Genomic DNA, 19,285 nt, shown 5'->3' with positions numbered 1-19,285 from the left:
CAACTTCCAGCTCTTGTTTGTTGTATACTGAGCATCACGACCCATCGCATCAATCAATCCAATCCCCGATAGTCTAGTGGTGAGGATATCTGCTTGTCAGTGTGGAAACACAACTCGCAGGGGACCGGGGTTCAATTCCCTGTCGAGGAGTTTCTTTTGCTTTTTGCCATGACCATCTTGCCAAGTGCTTTTTTGCTGGGTTCTTCTTTTTTTCGTGATGCTCTATCGTCGGCATGAAGTCCTGATGGGTCGGGCTTGCAAAAACCCTAGGTCAACGTGGGAAGTGGGCTGGGGAAAACATGAACTTACGTTTTTGCTTTTTGGGCTTCACTTTCAAGCAAGCCACCCAACGAGCCAAGAAGAAACTGGCAAAAGATGCGGTGCCACTGGCGTGATGTCAAGTCGTCATGAGAAAGTACATTTGGTGTGTCTGTGACACATATCTATCGCACGCTATGCTTGAATCAAACCCATCTGATCGGTCCCCTCTTGCGTATCATGAGTAATAGAGGACGTTGCCCTCAAAAAGCCGCCGCGCCGTCCTCGTCACGACGCATCGGTCCACCGCAACTCCCTCTGCGCCCTCGTGGGCCCAGACCTCAACGTCCATTGTGCCACTGCCATGCTTAATCCGGACGGTCCGGCCCGCGTTGTGCTCGCCGGTAAGCGAGCCGCCGAGAACCTCTCCTGCTGGTGACTTTAGGGCTCCCTCTACCGGACTCGGCGTTCTCCTCGGCGTGGGTATGCCCTCCGTCTGCAAAGTCGATCCCTCACCGCCTGCGATGCGATGCGCTACCGTTCCCTCCGTGATGACGGCGCTCGCCAGGGTGACGCCGCCGGTCAGTTGCAGGCTGGGGTGCGGCTTGCCCATGCTATAAGCCTGCACCCGGATATCCGCCGCTTCCTTGGCCATCGTGTTTTCGTCGGCAGATGGCCGCGAAAGGTACGCGAGCTTCGGCGTTCCCCTGACCAGACCAGCAGCCTCGATGGTGGCGGCGAGACCCATCCGGACAGCTCCCCGTCTCCGGATGGCCTCGGCGACCTCGAGAGCTAGCGGGGAATCTGCGGGCTGGCCCCTGAGCGGCGCAGGCAGGCTCTGGGCGTCGACAAGGACGAATGGATTAGCCGAGTCGATTAGGGTAACGTCCACCGCGAAGTCTCCCAGCGCGCGGACTTCTTCCACGACGATCTTCTCGGACCGCTCCCCGCTCGGGAACAGCTTGCCGGTCATGCTCCCCACGGGCTCGACGAAGGCGACCTTGATCTCGCTGCCGGAACCCCTGACGCCGGGGATCAAGCAGTCCCCGTCCTCCTCCACATTGCCGTCCTCGTCGACGTGGACGGTCTCGACAATGAGCTTCGAGGTGTTGGTGTTAAAGATCCGCACGTCCACCGCCCGAGCCCCCGGCGGCGGTGCCACCAGCCGCTCTTGCACGGCAAAGGGACCGACTCCCGAGCAGATGTTGCCGCAGTTGCCGCTGAGGTCGACGGTCTCGCTGCCAACGGCGACCTGGACGAAGGTGTACTCGACGTCGACGCCGGGCCGGCTCGAGGGGGCGACGACGGCAACTTTGGAGGTCACGCTGCTGCCGCCACCGACGCCGTCGATCTGACGCGCGTCGTTGTACCTCGATCCCATCGCCGCGAGGAGGGGGGTAGCCCACTCATCTTGCGTCTGCGGGAGGTGAGACCGGTGGATGAAGAGGCCCTTGGAGGTACCGGCGCGCATCAGGACCGCGGGGAGGGAGTGCCTCACACGGCGTTTTGGTGTGGATGGGGTTATGGCCATGATGGGGATGGGAAAAGGCGGTGGTATTGAAGTGTGTAAGACTTGGTGAAGGAACCTGCGGGGGCCAATGTGCGTATTGAAGGCTTTGGTGTTGAAGGGCATTGGTGGCGCTTATAAGAGAGGCCCGGAAGTCATGCTCTTGGTATAGATAAGTCTCTTGGGTTCGAGAACGAGTGGCCTCTGTGCGTGTAGTGTAAGTCTGTAATCTTGGTGACGACAATGTCATTGTTCGTCGCTGTTCCATTGCTTGTTAATAACATGCTTCGGTGTCGTGAGTTGCGTCAGTGTGTTAGTGGTCCGTATCCGCGGGAGTGGTTTTGGCCCGCGGGATCTGTCGCCGTGTCTGTGCCACCCGCAGCAGGTGGAGCAACGGCCTCGCAGATCTGTTGTCCGGCCGGGAACAACCCCGTTCACTGATCAGAATGCCCCCTGCTGGTGGTGTTATCAATTAACTTGTTCACATCAGGAGAACATGCTGTCAAGCGCGGAGCCGTTGAACCCGAACAGAAGGTCGTCGAAAGAAGCAGCGCCGCTGTCTCCTTCCGGTATCCCGTGGAACCAAGTCTGGTTTCCGATGAAGCTCGAAGAGTCGAAGTTTGCCGGCTGCAACCCCGTTCCCGAAGGGACCGGCTGCTGGTTTAAGTCCGTCTGGCTCATATCCGTTGCGGCAGTGTTGTGCTCTTGCCCTCGCACAAAACTTTGGATGATTCCGTCGATATCTGACCACCCCATGGAAGGGGATACGTTCTCAAGCACTGTCTGCGGAGGGCGTGCCTCATCAGTTATTGAAAGACGCACTCTGTCGTTGGGATTCCCTAAGGCGTCGGGCGCGTCGCCGTTCGCTGTCGAGACGGGAAAGGCATTGCTCCTCTGTCTTTCGTTGCCGTCCACGCGGGTGAGACTTACACCCAGACGCGTCATCAAGCCTTCGACGATGGTTTTGGCCCTTCTCACGGCCCAGTTTGTTTCCTGATTCTCTCGAAACACGGACATACAGGTTTCCAGGCGCTCGCGAGCCTCCGATTCCGTGCTGCGCTTCGCGGCGATTCGTACATGAATCGTTGCAGCGACATACGTGGCATAGGAAATCAAATAAGGTGCGTGTCGCACAGAAAATACCCTATTGTATGCTCGAAGAACGCCGACTATGCTGTCGGCTGCAGACGCGCAGGTGATGAACGAGTTGACCGATATGGAACGAGAGGTGTTGTACAAGTGGCCATCAGCAACAAACGGACGGTGAAGAAGGATGGTGAGAACATTGAACATGGCGCTATAGTCAAGTCAGATGGGTGTTTGCGACGCCTTTGTTGACGCAATGACCAGTTGCCACAAGTACTTACTGCAAGCTTAGTACGTGTGGAGGAGGAACTTGGTCATCATTCTTTGGATCGAAAACGAGATGGGTAGGCAAAGCTTCTTTCCAAGCAGCCAACTTGGAGCTTAGACTCTCTAGCATTGTGGAGAGCTCAGTTGCGCTTTTGTCAAAGGCTCTCTCCGTATAGATGCAGCTCAGAATATCGCTCATGACGACCGAGAGTCGACACAGGTAGGTGAAAGTAGACACACTGAAGGCAGGCGATCCAGGGTAGCTGGTGGCATCAGTAGAGTACGCAAACGGCTTCCAATTTTCAAACTCCTCGAACGTATCGAGAAATTTGATTGGTACCAGCGTGTCGGACTCTTTCAAGGAGGCCGGGCGTCCCTGATAGAGACTCTGGATCTTGTCAACGACTATACGATGGTTAGGAGTCTCGTCCGTCAGCTGTTCGGACAGTGTGGCTTCGTACCGAATGCACCCCAGAAGACCCGCCGTCGTATCTCTAGGTCTTCGTCAGAGAACTTCCGTGTGCTGCCGAGGCCTGGCGCATCAACATGCATGCCTAAGTCGATAATCATGCGGAATGCCAGGCCCGCGTATAGCCAAGCAGCACTCCTTTCGTCACCTAAGGCGAAAAGCGAATTTGTCATCACCAGCAAAGCCTGAATGGTTGTGATATCACTGCTATCGAGCGCGTCGCCAAGCAGCTTCCTGACACGCTCACGGAACGCCCAGCCGGCGGTGCGCACGTCGTTGTGGTCCCTCCGGACTTCTCGACGCGGGCTGAATTTGGAAGCCCCGAAGTAGATGGCGTTGAGCAGTATCTTTGAAAAGTACGGCCCGTTGCAGGCCATGTCCCGCATGAATGCGGGTCGGTACGTGAGCAGAAAGGAATGGTGCTGGCGGTTCCAGTGCAGGGACAGGAGGTGCATGCCTAATTCCGGGTCCACACCATCGAAGTCGAGCGTTCCCGCGCGATAGTTGAAGTCTTCGAGCTGGCCTGTTTTGCCCTGTCAGTGCGGTCCCGCGACAGGCGGCGCGAGATCCAACCGAAGCCAAGCTTCTGGTGGAGAAGAAGGATCATACGTTGTCTAGCCGCCTCGGCAACCAATCCCTTCTCTATCCATTCATCCGGCATCCGTGGACGTAAGTCGACGGCCGATGATCGTTCCTGTAGATTCTCCTCGAACAGGGCGCTCGTGCGGCCGTGATAGCTCGAGACTCCGTTAGCGGATACCACGATGCGAGAGACACCTGCTCGGCGAGAAGGGTTATGTTCTGTCAGAGCTCCGGGCTGTTGCGTGCTGGTATGAGGGGGAGGGGGCGGCGAGTGGATAGCAGTATCAGGGCCGTCAGGGGTGTGTGGCTGTGGCGTGTCGCCGCCATGCTCCGCGGCAGAGTCGTTGCCGCTAATATCCTCCGGAATGCGCGACGGGGTGGTGCCGAGGTCTGTTCTTTGACGACTCTGACGAGTGACTTGTCGCCGCCGTTCTGCACGGCGCGGTGTTGGTGTTGACTCTACTACCAAAGGCTCATAGACGCAATCCTTTCCGTACGTCCTGCAATTGGCGCACGTCGGCTGCTCATTGTTGCACTTGATCTGGCGGAAGGAGTTAGCCCTCATCAAGTGTGCGACGGACGGCTACGATGTCGACCACCACCACAACGAACCTTGCGCCGTCGGCAGAACGAACAGGCCTCAACGGCCCGCCTCCGAGGGCGACCGGATGCCGTGATGCTGTCTCCCGGTCTCGGTGCCATGAGAATAAGAAGCGGGAGAGTGCCGAATGTCTTGATCTCAATACCCGTGGGTGGCAAGCGGGTAGACGAGTGAATCTTTTCCACGTTCGTCAAACTGAAGGGGTTGTCGGGAGAAGAAGCAAGCAAGTCTATCCGCGGAAAGAACATGACGTCTGGTGGGGGTTTGAAGCCGCCCACCCGGCCGCGAACGCGGGAAGAACCCCGATTGGTCAGCGTCTAAGTCCGCGCATGTCCCTTCACACCCGTCCAGTGTTCCCGCGGATAGCGAAAAGCGGCAAACCAGGGGTCGGCCCCTTGTCCACAACGGTGCAGAAGGAGGTATTAGTGGTGGTGTGCATGTCATAAGGGAATAACGACAAGGAATGGATTGCTTTCCGTGTTCCCACAGTTGACTCGTTTCCAACAAGTTGGTCGTGTTGATGAGACCGTCTCAAGGTTCGCATCGGATGTAGGTTTCTTGCCACGCGGCAGCCTTTGTTTTATTTACTACTCGTCACGTTTTCCCTCGGGCATAGTTGAGAACAACAGGAGGCAACGACAGAAGCATCTGGTTTCTTGACATAAGAACCATGGCGTCCGTGATCTCAGCTGTGCCGAACCCGGCACTCGGAAAAACAACCGTGCTACAACGGAAATCTGATTCAAACGCGAAACACAAGATCTCCCCGAGCATCTCGTTATTCTCGGGTGGGGTCGCCGGGGCTGTCGAAGCTGCCGTCACTGTAAGTGATCACTCTGTCAATCTGGAGGTGATTTGTTTGTTCTCCAAGTCTATACTCACTGATACCCTTTGAAGTACCCTTTCGAGTTTGCAAAGACAAGAGCGCAACTCCAATCAACCGGCAGCAAGAACCCGTTTTCGGTTCTTCTCCAGGTTGCCCGACAAGATGGACCCAAAGCCATCTACACCGGCTGCTCAACGTTGATCATTGTACGGCATTTCCGTTTCCCCTGATGATCTATCGCGCTCACCTGTTTAAGGGAACAACCTTCAAGGCTGGAGTTCGATTTCTCTCCTTCGACTCCATCAGAAATGCCCTCATTGACGAAAGTGGTCGTTTGACGCCTGCACGTGGCATCCTCGCCGGTATGATCGCCGGGTGTGTCGAAAGCGTCGTGGCGGTGACTCCTACCGAACGGGTGAAGACGGCGCTGTAAGTTCTCTAAAGCTCGCCGGCTGGCGAGACTCGCCTGATCAAATCTGTGCCTCTTGAGAGTATCTAATCAGTTCTTGAATAACCACAGCATTGATGATGCCAAAGCAGGCGCAAGGAAATATGCGGGTGGAACGCATGCGCTCATCACAATGGTTAGAGAGCACGGAGTGGGTGAAGTGTATCGCGGTATCGTTTCCACCACGCTGAAGCAGTCTGCGACCTCTGCTGTGCGGATGGGCTCTTACAACGTGCTGAGAGAGGTTTCCAAGCAGCATGGGCTCCCTAACAACAGCCTCGTGACGTTCGGCTCTGGTGCTGTTGCCGGCATCATCACTGTTTATGCCACCCAGCCGTTCGACACCATTAAGACGAGAGCGCAGTCTGCGCGTGGAGCCGGTACTCTGGAAGCCTTTCGAATGGTACTGTCAGAAAGAGGTGTGAGGGGTTTCTGGAGCGGAAGCACAATGAGACTCGGTCGTCTAATTCTGAGTGGAGGAATTGTATTCACTGTATACGAAAAGGTTTCAAGCCTTCTGGCGCGTTAGAATAGCTCGTCAGAGTTACTGGTCTCAAGCAGTGGAATCGAAAGTTATCGGCATAGTCTTCTCATCCCAGATACTAGATTATTGGCAAACCGTAATGCGCAATGAATGCGAGGCCCTGACTTCGCCAACATGTGGCGAGACATCAACTGCTTGTTCGTTAGAACGAGTGGAAGTGACGTCTTCCAATCCAAATTGAGGCTATGCATCAGAAGCAAGACCTTCGCAAGGTAGTTAGAGCCATAGAAGTCACCATCTCGGAGACTAAATCTAACACCGGCCCCAAGCCCATGCATGATAGTTTTTATGGCTGGTGGTTGTTGACGAAAGTGAAGGTATACATGTCCTAACCTAAACCAACTAGCTCGGTTATTGTATGTGGGTTTTCCAGCAACCCAAAAGAGTTCAGGAGCCCAACATCGCTCCCGGTCACACAACCTACCGTCAAAGGTGCTTCCCGCGGGAACGCTTCCCCAGGTGGTGGGTGTGGAGAGTCCGTCAGACCCCAATGCTCCTGGACCCTGCTAGACGGTTTTCGACGCGGGGTATTCTGGAGTCCCCGGATTGCCAAGAACGCCAGACAATTCCTAGGACTTGCAACTCGCGGCTTATGACTGAGAAGATGGCCTCGTTGTACAAGTATAAAGTGACAGGCTCGGATCGAGGGTTGAGGGAGACTCAGATGCTACCGACGAGAGGTCTCTCATCGCCTCAGTTCCAACATCAGCTCGAGCACCAATACCGGTCTTCTGATATTTGAGCCACCTCCAATCTGATGAAGATGACGACGAACACCAATGACCCCGCGGTCATCAGCGTCACGAAGGATGCCGTCGAATGCAGCCAGCTCGAACACTCCAACAGATCGGGCGACGATTTGCAGTCCAAGGAGAAAATATATCGGCAGTATGAACTCTCCCCTCGAGAGATTCAGGGTCGCTTCGATCTGCTGCGGGATTTGAGCGACACGGAAATGGAGAAGCTCAACAAGGGGGTGGTGCGGAAGATCGACTGGAGGATGATGCCTACGATCACTGCCATGTTTCTCATGAGGCAAGTTGGCGAACCACATCTGTCAGAAAGCCTATAGAAATCAGCAACTAACATCGCAGCGGCATCCCAGCTACCTCGATCGAATCAACGTCTCCAATGCACGGCTGGGTGGCATGCAGGAGGATCTGCAAATGTCAGACACCATGTGGAATCTGGGGATCTCGACCTTCTACATCGGATATCTCATTGGACAGCTGCCGGGCAACTTGTGGTTGGCCAAGGCGAACCCAAGATGGTTTCTCCCCTCGACGATGTTGGCATGGGGTGCCGCGACGATCTGCACTCCGGCCCTGACGAAGTAAGCATGAGCTTCTCGACCCTGGTTGGCAACGAATATGAAAGAATAGTACTTACCATTCGTTATTCAGTGGCGCTGGCTTTGCCGCCCTGCGATTCTTCACTGGCCTGGCCGAAGCCCCTTTCTTTCCCGGCATCACTCTCAGTAAGCGGATGCCCTCGAAGTTATTCACAACACCAATAACATCGACTGGCTGATTAACGTCTGCTAGTGACCTCCTCCTGGTACAATAAACACGAAAGCCCGACTCGCATGGCCATCTGGCACGCCGGAAACACCATTTCCAACATCATCTCCGGCTTCCTCGCCGCGGGCATCCTGACCACGATGGGCGGCGTCGCCGGGATGTATTCGTGGCAGTGGTTCTTCCTGATAGAAGGTATTGCTACCTTCTTGATCGCCTTCGCCGCTTTCGCCCTTCTTCCGGACTGGCCTCACAACACGCGATTCCTGACCCCGGCGGAGCGAGAGATGGCTCAGTATCGCATCTTGTGCTCCAACGGCGGAGTCGAAGAGGTGGTGGGCGGCACCTGGGACGGTTTCAGGGACGCCGTCAAAGACCCTTTTACCTGGATCTTCTGCCTCATGCACTTTGCACTCGTTACAGCCCAGGCATTCAAGGACTTCCTGCCTTCGGTGAGCCTCATGTCCATCCGATTCTCTCCCTTGCCGGGAAGATGGTCACAAACTCTAACATCTATCACCAGATTGTCAACACCTTCGACTTTGGTGAGCTCACAACCTACCTCATCCAAGCACCTCCGTACGCCTTTGCCTACGCCTTTGCATGCGTCGTTGCCTGGTCTTCGGGTCGGCGTCAAGAGTCCTTTTGGCACATCGTCCTGCCCATAATCGGCAGCGCCGTTGGTTGTGCCGTGTTGATCTCGACGACAAATGTCGGCGCCCGATACTTTGGTCTCTTTCTGCTCATCTCTGGCACGTACAACGGCCTGAACCTGCAACTCTCCTGGGAGACAACCGTAGTCCCGGCACCTCGGAGTAAGAAGGCTGCACTAATCGCGATTGCCAACTGTCTCAGCCAGGTCAGCCACTGGTTCAGCCCCTACTTTTGGCCTCGTTCGCACGAGCCCTTCTACAGACTCGGCGGAGGCCTTGTCCTGGTCGGTTGTCTCTTGGTTGTCACGTCAGCCGGTCTGGCAAAATGGCGCGCGATTAAACTGAACAAGAAGTTGGACGAGGCCGAGGGATACTCGGAGAACTCGGGGGTCGAAAGAGGCTGGAGATATGCGCACTGAATAAGGGGGAAATCTTCCAGCTTAAGGTCTTTGTCACAGGAACCTTATTGGCGCATAATGCTCACTATGGGAAGAGGGATGGGTTGTTAGGCGGGCGATTGGAGTAGCTGGGGCCAGCATTTCTCAATAATAAAACGAAAGGGCATGTCATTTCCATGCAGAGGATCTCACATCTTGAAGATGGATCCTGACTTCTAAAACCATCACACAGACATTGCTCCAAGTCGCCTGTACAAGAATCATACTCCTCTATACTTTACGGCTGAAGACGAAAGCGACAACATTGCCCCTGACCACACATAGTTAAAGTCGATCCACGAGTGCGACGGAAAATGGATGGAAAGATGTGCCGTAATTGTGATTTGGGGAATTGACGTATTTGGACGAGAGGCATTACGCATGTCCCAGAAGCAAAAGGTGCTCTAAATGGAGATTGCACATGAGGCGGATGTATCGCAACTGGTAGTCTGTGAAATAAAGATGATGAGTGACTTCAGGTAACATTATCAAAGAAGGAAAGTCTTTCTGTCCCAGTATGCGACTAGAACAATAGACCAAACAGGGCATGTCGTTTTCCCAAGTTGTCTGCTCAGCTGCAGGCTCATGCTGCCGTCGCTTATGTTGCATCGTGCATAGCGTACCCATGGTGACGATTTCCCCGCCTCTGACCCTCCTCAATTCCATTCATACAAACAGCAGTCAGATATGTGGCTGATCAGTACGGAGACGTTGACGCTTCACGCCTTCATCCCCCCGGACGTTCCACCTTATGCCATACTGTCTCATACCTGGGAGGCCGGGGAGGTGACTTTCCAGGAGTTCGCCGACCTCGATGCCGCCAGGGAAAAGCCCGGCTTCGCCAAGATCGATAAGACCTGCGAGCTCGCCCGCCAAAACGGGCTAGAATGGGTCTGGGTTGACACCTGCTGCATCGACAAGTCCTCGAGCGCCGAACTCTCAGAGGCGATCAACTCCATGTTCGAGTGGTACAGGCTGTCGGCCGTCTGCTTTGCTTATCTCGCCGACCTCCCCGTCGGTTCGCCTTCGCTCTGGATGTTCGAATCCGAGTCCGGCATCCACAAGCGGCCCTGCCGTTGGTTCCAGCGCGGGTGGACTCTCCAGGAGCTCATCGCGCCCAGCAGGCTCGAGTTCTTCGACGTCGGGTGGAACTCGCGTGGGTTCAAGACCGACGGGACGGTGCTGCGGCAGCTGTCAAGCATGGCAGGCATTCGCGGCAAGACTGCTCGGGTTCTAAAGAATAGCGACGCGATCGGCGAGATCTCCATCGCCGAGAGAATGTCGTGGGCTTCGAAGCGGCAGACGACCAGGACGGAGGACATGGCCTACTGCTTGCTTGGCATTTTCCGCGTGAACATGCCATTGCTATACGGCGAGGGTCCACGGGCTTTCATACGGCTCCAGGAGGAGATTCTGAAGAACAGCACCGACATGTCTCTTTTCTGCTGGACCGCGTCGGAGGAAGCGATACAGCCTTACCGCGGGCTTCTGGCCCGGCATCCGTCCGAGTTCGCAAGTTGGTTCGACACGGAATTGACCTCGCGGAAGTCCATCAGCTGGGCCATGTGCGAGCAGGAGAAGGAGTTCTCTTCGACAAACAAAGGCATCCGGATGGAAGCGACACTGGCGAGCTTCTTTTACGACGGCGAAGAAAGAACCTGCTTGAGGTGCACCCTCTTCCCGGACGAGTATGTTGTGTTCGTTGCCCTCCGATACCACAGGGACAACATCTACGTCAGGGAGCTCCCCAAAGTCATCATCCCGTCGCGCACGACGCGGTACGAACAGAAGACCATCTACATCGCCAAAGACGTGGACCAGCGCATGTCGACCTCGCTGCAGGAGACCGCTGCGGAAGCGTTGAGCTTCGACACCTCGTTGCTTCCAGCGAGCTTCTCCCTGGAAGTGGCCGAGTGTTGGCCAAAGAAGCAGTGGCACCCACGACGGAAAGAGTTTGCGTTGACGGGCTCCAAGCTATTCAGCTGCACAGTCGTCTATACTGTTGCGTTTGACGGTGTTCAGATCGGAGAAGTCTTCCTCATATGCCAGCGGCACGCTTCTGCCCTCCAACCTCTGCGGTATGCCTTGATTCCTAGCCGGCATGCAGCAGGGATAAAGAAAGGCATCCTAGACCACGAGACGGGCGATGATCAAGGCAGCCCTCCATTCGAGGCTTTCAGCATGATGGAGCAGTTCATTATTGATGGACGCCAAGAGGTGAAGCTCTGGCACGGGGAGACCTGCTTTTCGCTTTTCGTCACGCGGTATTCCGAGACTGGCGAGAGCACCAACCAGCTTTTCCTCAAGGCGACGTCGTCGGATGATCTTCTTCATCCCATGCCTGTTCGGCTCCCAATCCAGAGGTCGATCGGTGAGGGGAACGAACCCGATCAGCGTCTCGAACGTGCCCCTCAGATCGGAGGCGACGCTGGTGTGTTGGCTGTACAGCAGCCAAACCCCATGGATATTTTGGAAGCTGAGCGCGAAAATACAGGCTGAGGATCATAGGAGTTGGCCTCCGTCCGGGCTTTTTAACATCGTACCCATAACAGCAGATTTCATGAGTGCTAATACGTCTTTCCCCCCTCTCTCCCAAAATAGTATTTTATATCTTATCTCTATTTTGTATACTTTGACTCTTGCATAACTGCCATCCACACCATCATCCCAAGCTCGTCCAGGCTCTCGCACCACTCTGCAACCCGGCCTACAAGCCGCCCTTCCTCGCTCTGATCTGTAATATCTGTCTCCAGAGCTCGTCTCGCCCGCCGAAGGTCCTGTATATTCAACACATTATCGTCGCGGTACCGAGCATGAAGCTTCCTATACCGTGCCGCCCACTCATCATTGGACACGGTCTCCCACAGCTCTCGTCCCGAGGGGAGAGGCAGTTGGCTGTAGCCGCCGCATTCTCCTCCCGCGACGTTGAAGTCCACGTCCAACATAAGCTGGACACCGAAAATGATACATATCGTCCTGCAATTTTCTCTTTTCAGCAACTTCCCTGCCAGACAATGTGGCGATACGTTTCTGCGGCTTACCTTCGAACACTTTCGCGAGCGACCCATTTCCGACGATCAATCTTGGTGCTGTTGGTCAGATTGACGGTGTAATCGGAGGACGTGTGAAGGGACTTGGCGATGGACTGCCAAAATCAGTATGTTCTCGTCAGCAGTGTATGGGGAGCATTCTCCTAGGCGGAACTCCTCACCTCGGGGGCTGACACCAGTGCTGCGATATCGTTATAGGGCACCGAGTCCGGGTCTCCTGCTTGCAGCAAGATGTATATGACTACAGCCTGCAGAGCTTGAAGCAGCTCTTCACAGTTGTATGAGTCATGCTTCATTCAACAGATCTGTTAGAAGAAGAAGCAGAAGAGCAGCCCAAGCGGGCCAGGGTGAACAACTGCGGCGGGGGGGCCTTACCTCATTCTGGAGCCTCCCGACCTCTTTGTAAATGCTCTTCCATACAAACGACGCACTTCCAGCGGTCCTTGCCTCAAAACTCTGTACCAAGTTGCAACAGATGGCCAAGGTCTCTGGCAGGCACTTGTGGTAGCCAGTGCTACAGCAATCCGTCGTCAAAACATTCCCTTCCACGACACAGGGAGGGAATATGAACGGCGGCAGTCGTCCGCCCTTGGCCATCATTTTGGGATAAGCCAAAAGCTGGCCCATGAGTACTTTTACGGTAAAACACGCCGCTACTACCTTGTTGGGTCGCAACGCAAAGGGCCTGTCCTGGTAGAATGGGCGGCGAGGCCGGGAGAGGCGTGTTCTGGCTTGCGTCTGCAGCTGATCTGGCCTGGCAGTAGGAATAGAAGGAGGACTACCTAATGGAGACCGGGCCTCTGGATGGTCTGGTACACCGGGTCGTTGGCCGTTCCGAATCCATGGCACCCCGCTAGACTCGGGTGGTGCCTGAAGGCCTTGAAATGTGTTCAGGCGCATGTCGGAGGAGGACGGGCTTAGTAAACTTGAGAAACCAAGCTCACAGCCCGGGGACAGCTGTAAAAATGAGGGTGAAAGTAACGTATCCCAATTCATCGACGGCCCATCAAAATGGTCAATGTGATTTTCCATCAAGGGCCCGGGAGGAGGGCTTCTACGGTGAGTCGATCTCTCGGCATGGGATCTAGTTTCTTCTATGTCTCTGCGTGAGCTCTCCTCGGGGGTCTGCAGGGGACGCAATGCTCGGTAGGTCGCTGGACGCCTCGGCGGATGGTCGTACTTGCAGTCGAGGTTTCTCTCCTCGCATCGCCGACACGGGGAATCGAGGGAACATCTCGCCTTGCTGATACGGCAAGAGGCGCAGGACTTCTTGCGGCCGAATGTCGCGCTCATGCTGATCGCCGAAGCAGCGCTGTTTTTGGTGTAGGTATTGATTGGAGGAACTTGACAAGTAACGTCGACGTTGCGGACTTCATCCGGTCTGCCCGCGGAGTTCCGACCAATCACCGTCAATGCCGGAAGGCGGCTCCACATCTCCGACCCGACAGGCCGGAGTTTCGTCCTGTCGGGGCCTCTGTCATCTGAGACCAGGTACGTGCTGCCAGCAAAAAATGTAGGTATAGGAACGAGGAAAATACAATTGAGGGGATCACATTTTGTTGGTTTATATTGAAAGCGTATAAGAAGACGCTTATCCCAATCGACTGGAAACCCACAATCGGTCAGTCGTCGAACTAATACTCTTGCCGGTTGACTATTGAATCAAAAACTACCCAAACGGTTTTCCCCCTCTTCTCCAAGGTCAAAACACACTCATTTTAACTATCATGGCTCCCACACGCGTCGGAATCGTCGGGCTATCTGCCAAGGGGCCAGGCTTCGTCCCGGGAGTGTGGGCCACATTGACCATCCTGCCGTCCATCCGGAACTCGCCCGAGTACGAAATCGTCGCTCTCTGCAACTCGTCCGTCGAGGCCGCCCGCCGCTCGATTGCGATGCACGGGCTCCCGAGCTGGACCAAGGCCTACGATGACATCCGCGAGCTCGCGGGGGACGCCGACGTAGACCTGGTCGTCGTCAGTGTCGGCGTGCCCAAGCACCTCGAGCTGGCGGTCCCCGCACTCGCCGCCAAGAAGAAGGTCTATATCGAGTGGCCGCTTGGCGCCTCAGTCGCGGAGGCTGAGAGGCTGGCCGGGCTGGCTGAGGCGGATGGGCTGCAGACTATTGTCGGTCTCCAAGGCCGGAGTGACAGCCTCACCGTCAAGCTGAGGGAGATAGTCGAAAGCGGCGAGATCGGCGACCTCTTAAGTACTTCTGTCGTTGGCACGCTCCTGATCAACCCCCCGAGTTACTGGGTCGAGGGGGCTGAGTATTACCTCGACATCAAGAGCGGAGCGAATATGTTCCACATCGGCTTTGGACACTGTGAGTTCTGTGGTTCTTTTTCTTCCGGCAGTGTCTGTTGATGAGTCAACGTGGGCTAATTGACTCGGTGTACAGTTCTAGACTCATTTACTCACGTCCTTGGCGATTTCGACCTTGGCACTCTGTCCTCCGTCCTCAAGATTGACCTCACACATGGGCCCCTACGCAACGCAGAGGGGAAGGTCGTCGACCCAGCATACCCTAAAAGCGCGCCCGATCACGTCCTCGTTCAGGGAAAGCTGAATGGCGGTGCCACGGCCTCGCTGAACTTCAGGACAACCAGTGCCACTGTTGGTGACGTTGGCGCCCGCTGGATCATCAGCGGGACCAAGGGAGAAATCGAGGCCAGCTGGGGCAACATGGTAATGTGGCAGACCCCCCACCCCAGCAAGAAGCTCAAAATTAAGCTCTTCACCGGGGAGGAGCGGGACGTCGAGCTGAAGAGGCCGGATATCCCCACCGTAGCCAATGTTTCAGACTTGGCGCTGAACACGGCTCTGATCCTAGATGCCTTCGCCAAGGGTAACGGCTCGCGGTATGCCAACTTTGAGTCTGCGTTGAAGACCCATCGTCTATTGGACGAGATCTTGAAAAGGTCCGGCTACGAGGCCTAAAGATGAGGGCCTGTGTTGCGCTTCTTTGTCATCCGTCGGGTGAGAAAAGACTCTTATCGGAGCTTACCTTGGGTGGCATGAGGCTAGAGTGGCGCAGTATTGAACGATTGTTTGGTTAGCATCAACTTTAAGGAATGGCTCTCTTCGAAACATTCATTTTACCGAGTCCAAGTTGTCCACTTGCCTCATCTCATGTTGAAGACTGCAGTCACTTCGACTTGGGTTGCTGTGGGCCAATCGCTAGTGGTCTTGACTCGGCCCCGGGGACCGACGCCGGCGTTGACGTCCGAAAACGGGGATCGTGACAAATCTACTCCGACTCGGAGCAGCTCCCGAGCTTCAACAACGCCCGAATGCCGGCCAATGCCACCCGCACTGCTTCCAAACTTTTGCCCGTTCGAGTCGCTGCGACACAATCTCGCCGTGGTTTCTAGTAACGAATACCTATACCCCGTCAACAAAAAAACAAAAAATGAGACAAGAAGATTTGCAAGGTCAGTGGGCAAAGTGATGCAGAGGCCGTTCCTGTACTGAAATGACGAGAGGCAGCCGGGGGAGGGGTGGCATCAGGCACGGCGCCAGAGACAAGCCCAGCCGAGACGCAGAAAATCAGGCACATCGCCATCCTGGACACGGACGTGATGGTCCCAGCCGTCGTTCCGACCTACGGCCGGTATTTCAGTGGGCAATACATCAAGCTCCTCGGCGCAGCCGCCAAACGGCTCGGCGTGTCCCACCTTGTCCGGTTCACGACCTGGGACGTCGTCGCCGGCCACTACCCGGACCCGTCGGACGTCGACGCGATCCTCATCACCGGCTCCATCGCGGCCGCCTACGACACCGACCCCTGGGTCCTCGCGCTCGGCGCCTTCATCGAGGGGGTCTACGCGGACCACCGCCACGTCCGCATCTTCGGCACCTGCTTCGGCCACCAGCTCGTTGGTCGAGTGCTTCTCGGCCCGCACGGCGCCGTCGTGGAGAAGGACCCTAACGGTTACGAGTTCGGCGTCCAGACGATCGCACTACACCCAAGGCTCGTTGAGGACTTCCCGTGCCTGGCAGCGCTCGGTGGTGCCGAACCCGACGCCGCCGCCGACGGCACGGGCCCGAGCCGTCGCGGCCTACGGCTCCAGATGTGCCACGGCGACCACGTCGCGCTGCCCCGGCCACCGGCAGGGCTCCCCGGAAATTGGATCAGCATCGGGGGTACCGCGCATTGCGCGGTCCAGGGCCTGTACGAGCCGTCGAGGGTCCTCACGATTCAGCCGCACTTCGAGTGCGACCAGGTCATCATGGAGGAAACGATTCGGTACTTTTATACGCCGGATAAGGGGTTCTCAGAGGAGTTTCTGGAACGGGCGTTTGCAGGTACCAGGAGAGAGGACGACGCGGGGGCCGCGGCAGAGTGGGTTCTGAGATTCCTGGCGAAGATCTGAGTTGTGTGAGGGTTTTTTTTTCTTTGATCTTTTTGGAAAGGTTGGGGAGGACATGTCGTTTGGTTAGCTTCTGGAAACGATCGTCACATCGGAAGGTTGATGGTCGATGCAGCTGACCCCAGGGGTACCAAGAAAATGGGGGAAAAGGTGACAGGTGTCGCCGCTTAACGGCTCTCGAGCAGCAACGCTACGAGTGAGTGATCTATATACAGTATTCTACATGATGGTGCAGGTACATTACTGAAACATGGCATGGACGCCTACGGTCGAGATCGTCTTCGAATACAGCCTTTGTGACAGACCAGGAGCGGAGGGATGAGTCTCTTATGCAGAGAAGCGCTTGATTACGTCTAGGAAGAGTTAGTTGATGCAGCCGGCTGGGCAATAAGGCCGGCTGAGAGCGCTTACCGAGGCGGTTATTTGGTGGGCGCTCCACCCTAACTCAGCTAGGCTGTGTCAGTAATCCTCCACGGCTTGAATCTGGACTCGAATTCGCTGCGGTGGTACTTCGGTTTGCTACGGTGCGAGCTCTTGTGCTCCCTGAACCTCGTGGTAACCTTTCTTTTCGGAAGAATCTTTCCTTGTGATCCTTCAAAGCCCGTTTTTCTCAATGGAATCTTGCTTTGCGATTCTTTCAGAGGCCGTTTTTCTCGGAGGAATCTTGCTATTTGTTCCTCGCGACTCCCAGACTTGAAAACATGTCTGTACCAGTCCGCCCATTCAGGTCGGCTGCTCAGCGCAAGCTCGATCTCATACCCGACGGTAGTCGTCGGGGCACCTGCTTTCCGTAACGCCTTTCGCAATGCACGACGTCGGTCACCGATACACTCATCGTCGCCGGGAAGCTCCCGCTCATACCACATTCTGGCGAGGATCTTGTCGAGCATGGCCAAGATCACTTCCAATAGCGCTCCAGTCCTATGGTGATAGCATCAGCATCGTTTCCCTCACCATGAAGTTGGGGGAAAACGCCGGGTACGGAGAGAGATGAGGGTTGAAAGAGGACGCGCGTAAACTGGTGTTCCTTACTTTTGGAATCCCTTTATATTGTGCGGGGCAGGGGCTGCCATGAGATGATGCAGTTCTTCTGTAGATAAACGCTCCGCAAAGGCCAACCACATTTTGAATAGGTTGTTTCTTACAACCGCGCCACTCCACGTGAAGTCATCAGCAAGCTTTCTGTGGGAGAAAAGCCCGTGCAGCACTTTGTGGCATGGCTGGCAAAGCGCCATGACCTCGTCCCTCATGTCGCGAGGGTAAAGATGTGCCACGCTTTTTGGCACCACGTGATGAACAGTCCTTCGGTCACTGTGTCGTAGACAGACGGAACAGTCTCCTGAGAGTCTTGACAGTGTGTCCGTATTGTTGAGAAGCAGTTCCATCCAATACGCGTCGCCAATCGGCCAGGAGTTCCGTGGTCGATAAAGTCTCGCAATCTCTTCCTGTACGACTGGTTTCCCCGTTATATCGATGGGTTGTCGGTCATGATTGGCGGTACATGGCTTCCAATAAGCCTTTGGTCTTAACTCGACAGAGCGATGCCCTTGTTGACTTAAAACCCTCCTCTTCTCTTTCCTCAACGCCCTTTTCCTTAACTTCTTCAACAATTTTGCAGATATGCTGCGGTTCTCTGACGGCGGTGCTGTTTCGACAGATGGAAACTTTCCTGAGGGAGGTTTCAGCACGTCGTCTTCTGTCGGCTGCAACTCGTCTGCTGTCGGCTGCGACTCGTTTGCTGCCGGCTCGTCAGTTTCGGCGGCGCTCGCGACGGATGAGTCGGCTACTGGAGGGCCCCCTGAAGATGCAGGTTCCTGTAGAGCGTGAAAAAGGCCCCATGGGCCAGCCCTTTTCTTGACCGGAAGGTTATCGGGCCTCCATCGCGGCGCCGGTAGATGCTTCAAGGAAGTCCTGATGGCGGCCTGCCTCGGCTTCCTCTCGACCCTCGGGGGGGAGGGGATCGATTGCCTGTGGAAGGTTCCCCATTCCGCACTCTCAGGTTCCTTCGGAGCAGGCTGGGCCACCTTTTTGCCTGCTGCCGTCTGCGTCCTTGAGGCAGTCTTTTTGCTGCTGGCGCGAAGGGCAGGAGCAACGGCGGGCCGGGGAGGAAGCGGCTCAGGGGCTGCCGAACCCCATTTCTCCGTGCCTGCTTTTTTGGGGAGTACTTGAGGTTCTTCCTTCGCCACGCCCGTAACGATCTTGGGGCCGGTGCTTGCCGGGGTACGCGACGTAATGTGGAACGCGTATCCGCCCGCCGATGGCCGAACTTCACTTGGCGCCCCGGGCCGGTGAAGGCGGTGGCAACGCGTCAGCCGCCGAAACGGTAACGTGCAACCCAACGAGACCTGGTACACGTCAGAATACGTCACAAGATTAAACACGATACGGAGCTCTCGAGTGAGTCAATATCATGGGGACGGATTTTTGGGCTGAGAGGTTCCATGAGATGCCTAGGTAGGTAGTAGGGTTAACATGATCGACGCGTACCTGGCTCCGTACCGTGGTTGCTTTAGCCACCGTCAGCAAGATGAGCATCTTCTCGAGGTAAGTCCAAACCCGTATATGCCAGTTAGAGATGTAACTGGTCTTTGGGGCAATCGGGAGTGCGACGCCGGAGTGTCATTGCTGCAGTGAAGGGGGTTTTCTCGTACTTTTCATGTAGGTGCCA

The 19,285-nt window shown here is 55.7% G+C and overlaps 9 protein-coding genes across 9 annotated transcripts; 5 read left to right on the top strand and 4 right to left on the bottom strand.

Moving 5' to 3' along the window:
- Window positions 1-493: 493 nt before the first annotated feature.
- Window positions 494-2,193, bottom strand: CDEST_13413 (uncharacterized protein). Its single transcript, XM_062929569.1, has one exon. The coding sequence runs from the start codon at window positions 1,889-1,891 to the stop codon at window positions 497-499; it is 1,395 nt and encodes a 464-aa protein (XP_062785620.1). The 5' UTR covers window positions 1,892-2,193; the 3' UTR covers window positions 494-496.
- A 58-nt stretch (window positions 2,194-2,251) lies between these two features.
- On the bottom strand, window positions 2,252-5,031 carry CDEST_13412 (uncharacterized protein; the record flags this gene model as incomplete). Its single annotated transcript, XM_062929568.1, has 5 exons — window positions 4,782-5,031; window positions 4,197-4,710; window positions 3,580-4,110; window positions 3,133-3,523; window positions 2,252-3,062 (listed from the first exon to the last, which is right to left on the bottom strand). The coding sequence occupies exons 1-5, from the start codon at window positions 5,016-5,018 to the stop codon at window positions 2,252-2,254; spliced, it is 2,484 nt and encodes an 827-aa protein (XP_062785619.1). The 5' UTR covers window positions 5,019-5,031.
- Window positions 5,032-5,440: 409 nt separating this feature from the next.
- On the top strand, window positions 5,441-6,573 carry CDEST_13411 (Putative mitochondrial carrier domain superfamily; the record flags this gene model as incomplete). Its single annotated transcript, XM_062929567.1, has 4 exons — window positions 5,441-5,593; window positions 5,668-5,802; window positions 5,853-6,025; window positions 6,117-6,573. 4 exons carry the CDS (start codon window positions 5,441-5,443, stop codon window positions 6,571-6,573), a joined length of 918 nt encoding a protein of 305 aa, XP_062785618.1.
- Window positions 6,574-7,351: 778 nt separating this feature from the next.
- CDEST_13410 (Putative major facilitator superfamily, MFS transporter superfamily) lies at window positions 7,352-9,177 on the top strand (the record flags this gene model as incomplete). Its single annotated transcript, XM_062929566.1, has 5 exons — window positions 7,352-7,623; window positions 7,694-7,921; window positions 7,992-8,065; window positions 8,133-8,557; window positions 8,629-9,177. 5 exons carry the CDS (start codon window positions 7,352-7,354, stop codon window positions 9,175-9,177), a joined length of 1,548 nt encoding a protein of 515 aa, XP_062785617.1.
- A 673-nt stretch (window positions 9,178-9,850) lies between these two features.
- Window positions 9,851-11,788, top strand: CDEST_13409 (Putative heterokaryon incompatibility). The gene has a single exon (XM_062929565.1). The coding sequence runs from the start codon at window positions 9,883-9,885 to the stop codon at window positions 11,692-11,694; it is 1,812 nt and encodes a 603-aa protein (XP_062785616.1). The 5' UTR covers window positions 9,851-9,882; the 3' UTR covers window positions 11,695-11,788.
- A 1-nt stretch (window position 11,789) lies between these two features.
- CDEST_13408 (Putative zn(2)Cys(6) fungal-type DNA-binding domain-containing protein) lies at window positions 11,790-13,679 on the bottom strand (the record flags this gene model as incomplete). Its single annotated transcript, XM_062929564.1, has 4 exons — window positions 11,790-12,171; window positions 12,237-12,340; window positions 12,407-12,535; window positions 12,621-13,679. 4 exons carry the CDS (start codon window positions 13,677-13,679, stop codon window positions 11,814-11,816), a joined length of 1,650 nt encoding a protein of 549 aa, XP_062785615.1. The 3' UTR covers window positions 11,790-11,813.
- A 293-nt stretch (window positions 13,680-13,972) lies between these two features.
- CDEST_13407 (Putative gfo/Idh/MocA-like oxidoreductase, NAD(P)-binding domain superfamily) lies at window positions 13,973-15,184 on the top strand (the record flags this gene model as incomplete). The annotated part of the gene is made up of 2 exons (XM_062929563.1): window positions 13,973-14,570; window positions 14,646-15,184. 2 exons carry the CDS (start codon window positions 13,973-13,975, stop codon window positions 15,182-15,184), a joined length of 1,137 nt encoding a protein of 378 aa, XP_062785614.1.
- Window positions 15,185-15,592: 408 nt separating this feature from the next.
- CDEST_13406 (Putative glutamine amidotransferase domain containing protein ChyE) lies at window positions 15,593-16,635 on the top strand. The gene is made up of 2 exons (XM_062929562.1): window positions 15,593-15,678; window positions 15,734-16,635. The coding sequence occupies exons 1-2, from the start codon at window positions 15,657-15,659 to the stop codon at window positions 16,618-16,620; spliced, it is 909 nt and encodes a 302-aa protein (XP_062785613.1). The 5' UTR covers window positions 15,593-15,656; the 3' UTR covers window positions 16,621-16,635.
- Window positions 16,636-16,758: 123 nt separating this feature from the next.
- CDEST_13405 (Putative HNH nuclease) lies at window positions 16,759-19,268 on the bottom strand. The gene is made up of 4 exons (XM_062929561.1): window positions 19,105-19,268; window positions 17,650-18,962; window positions 17,029-17,538; window positions 16,759-16,970 (listed from the first exon to the last, which is right to left on the bottom strand). Exons 1-3 carry the CDS (start codon window positions 19,150-19,152, stop codon window positions 17,067-17,069), a joined length of 1,833 nt encoding a protein of 610 aa, XP_062785612.1. The 5' UTR covers window positions 19,153-19,268; the 3' UTR covers window positions 16,759-16,970; window positions 17,029-17,066.
- Window positions 19,269-19,285: the final 17 nt, after the last annotated feature.

Source organism: Colletotrichum destructivum, chromosome 9 (assembly GCF_034447905.1).
Source record: "Colletotrichum destructivum chromosome 9, complete sequence".
Taxonomy (NCBI): Eukaryota; Fungi; Ascomycota; class Sordariomycetes; order Glomerellales; family Glomerellaceae; genus Colletotrichum; species Colletotrichum destructivum.
Note: the sequence above shows the minus strand (reverse complement) of the source record. Positions and strands in the feature narration are given on the sequence as shown.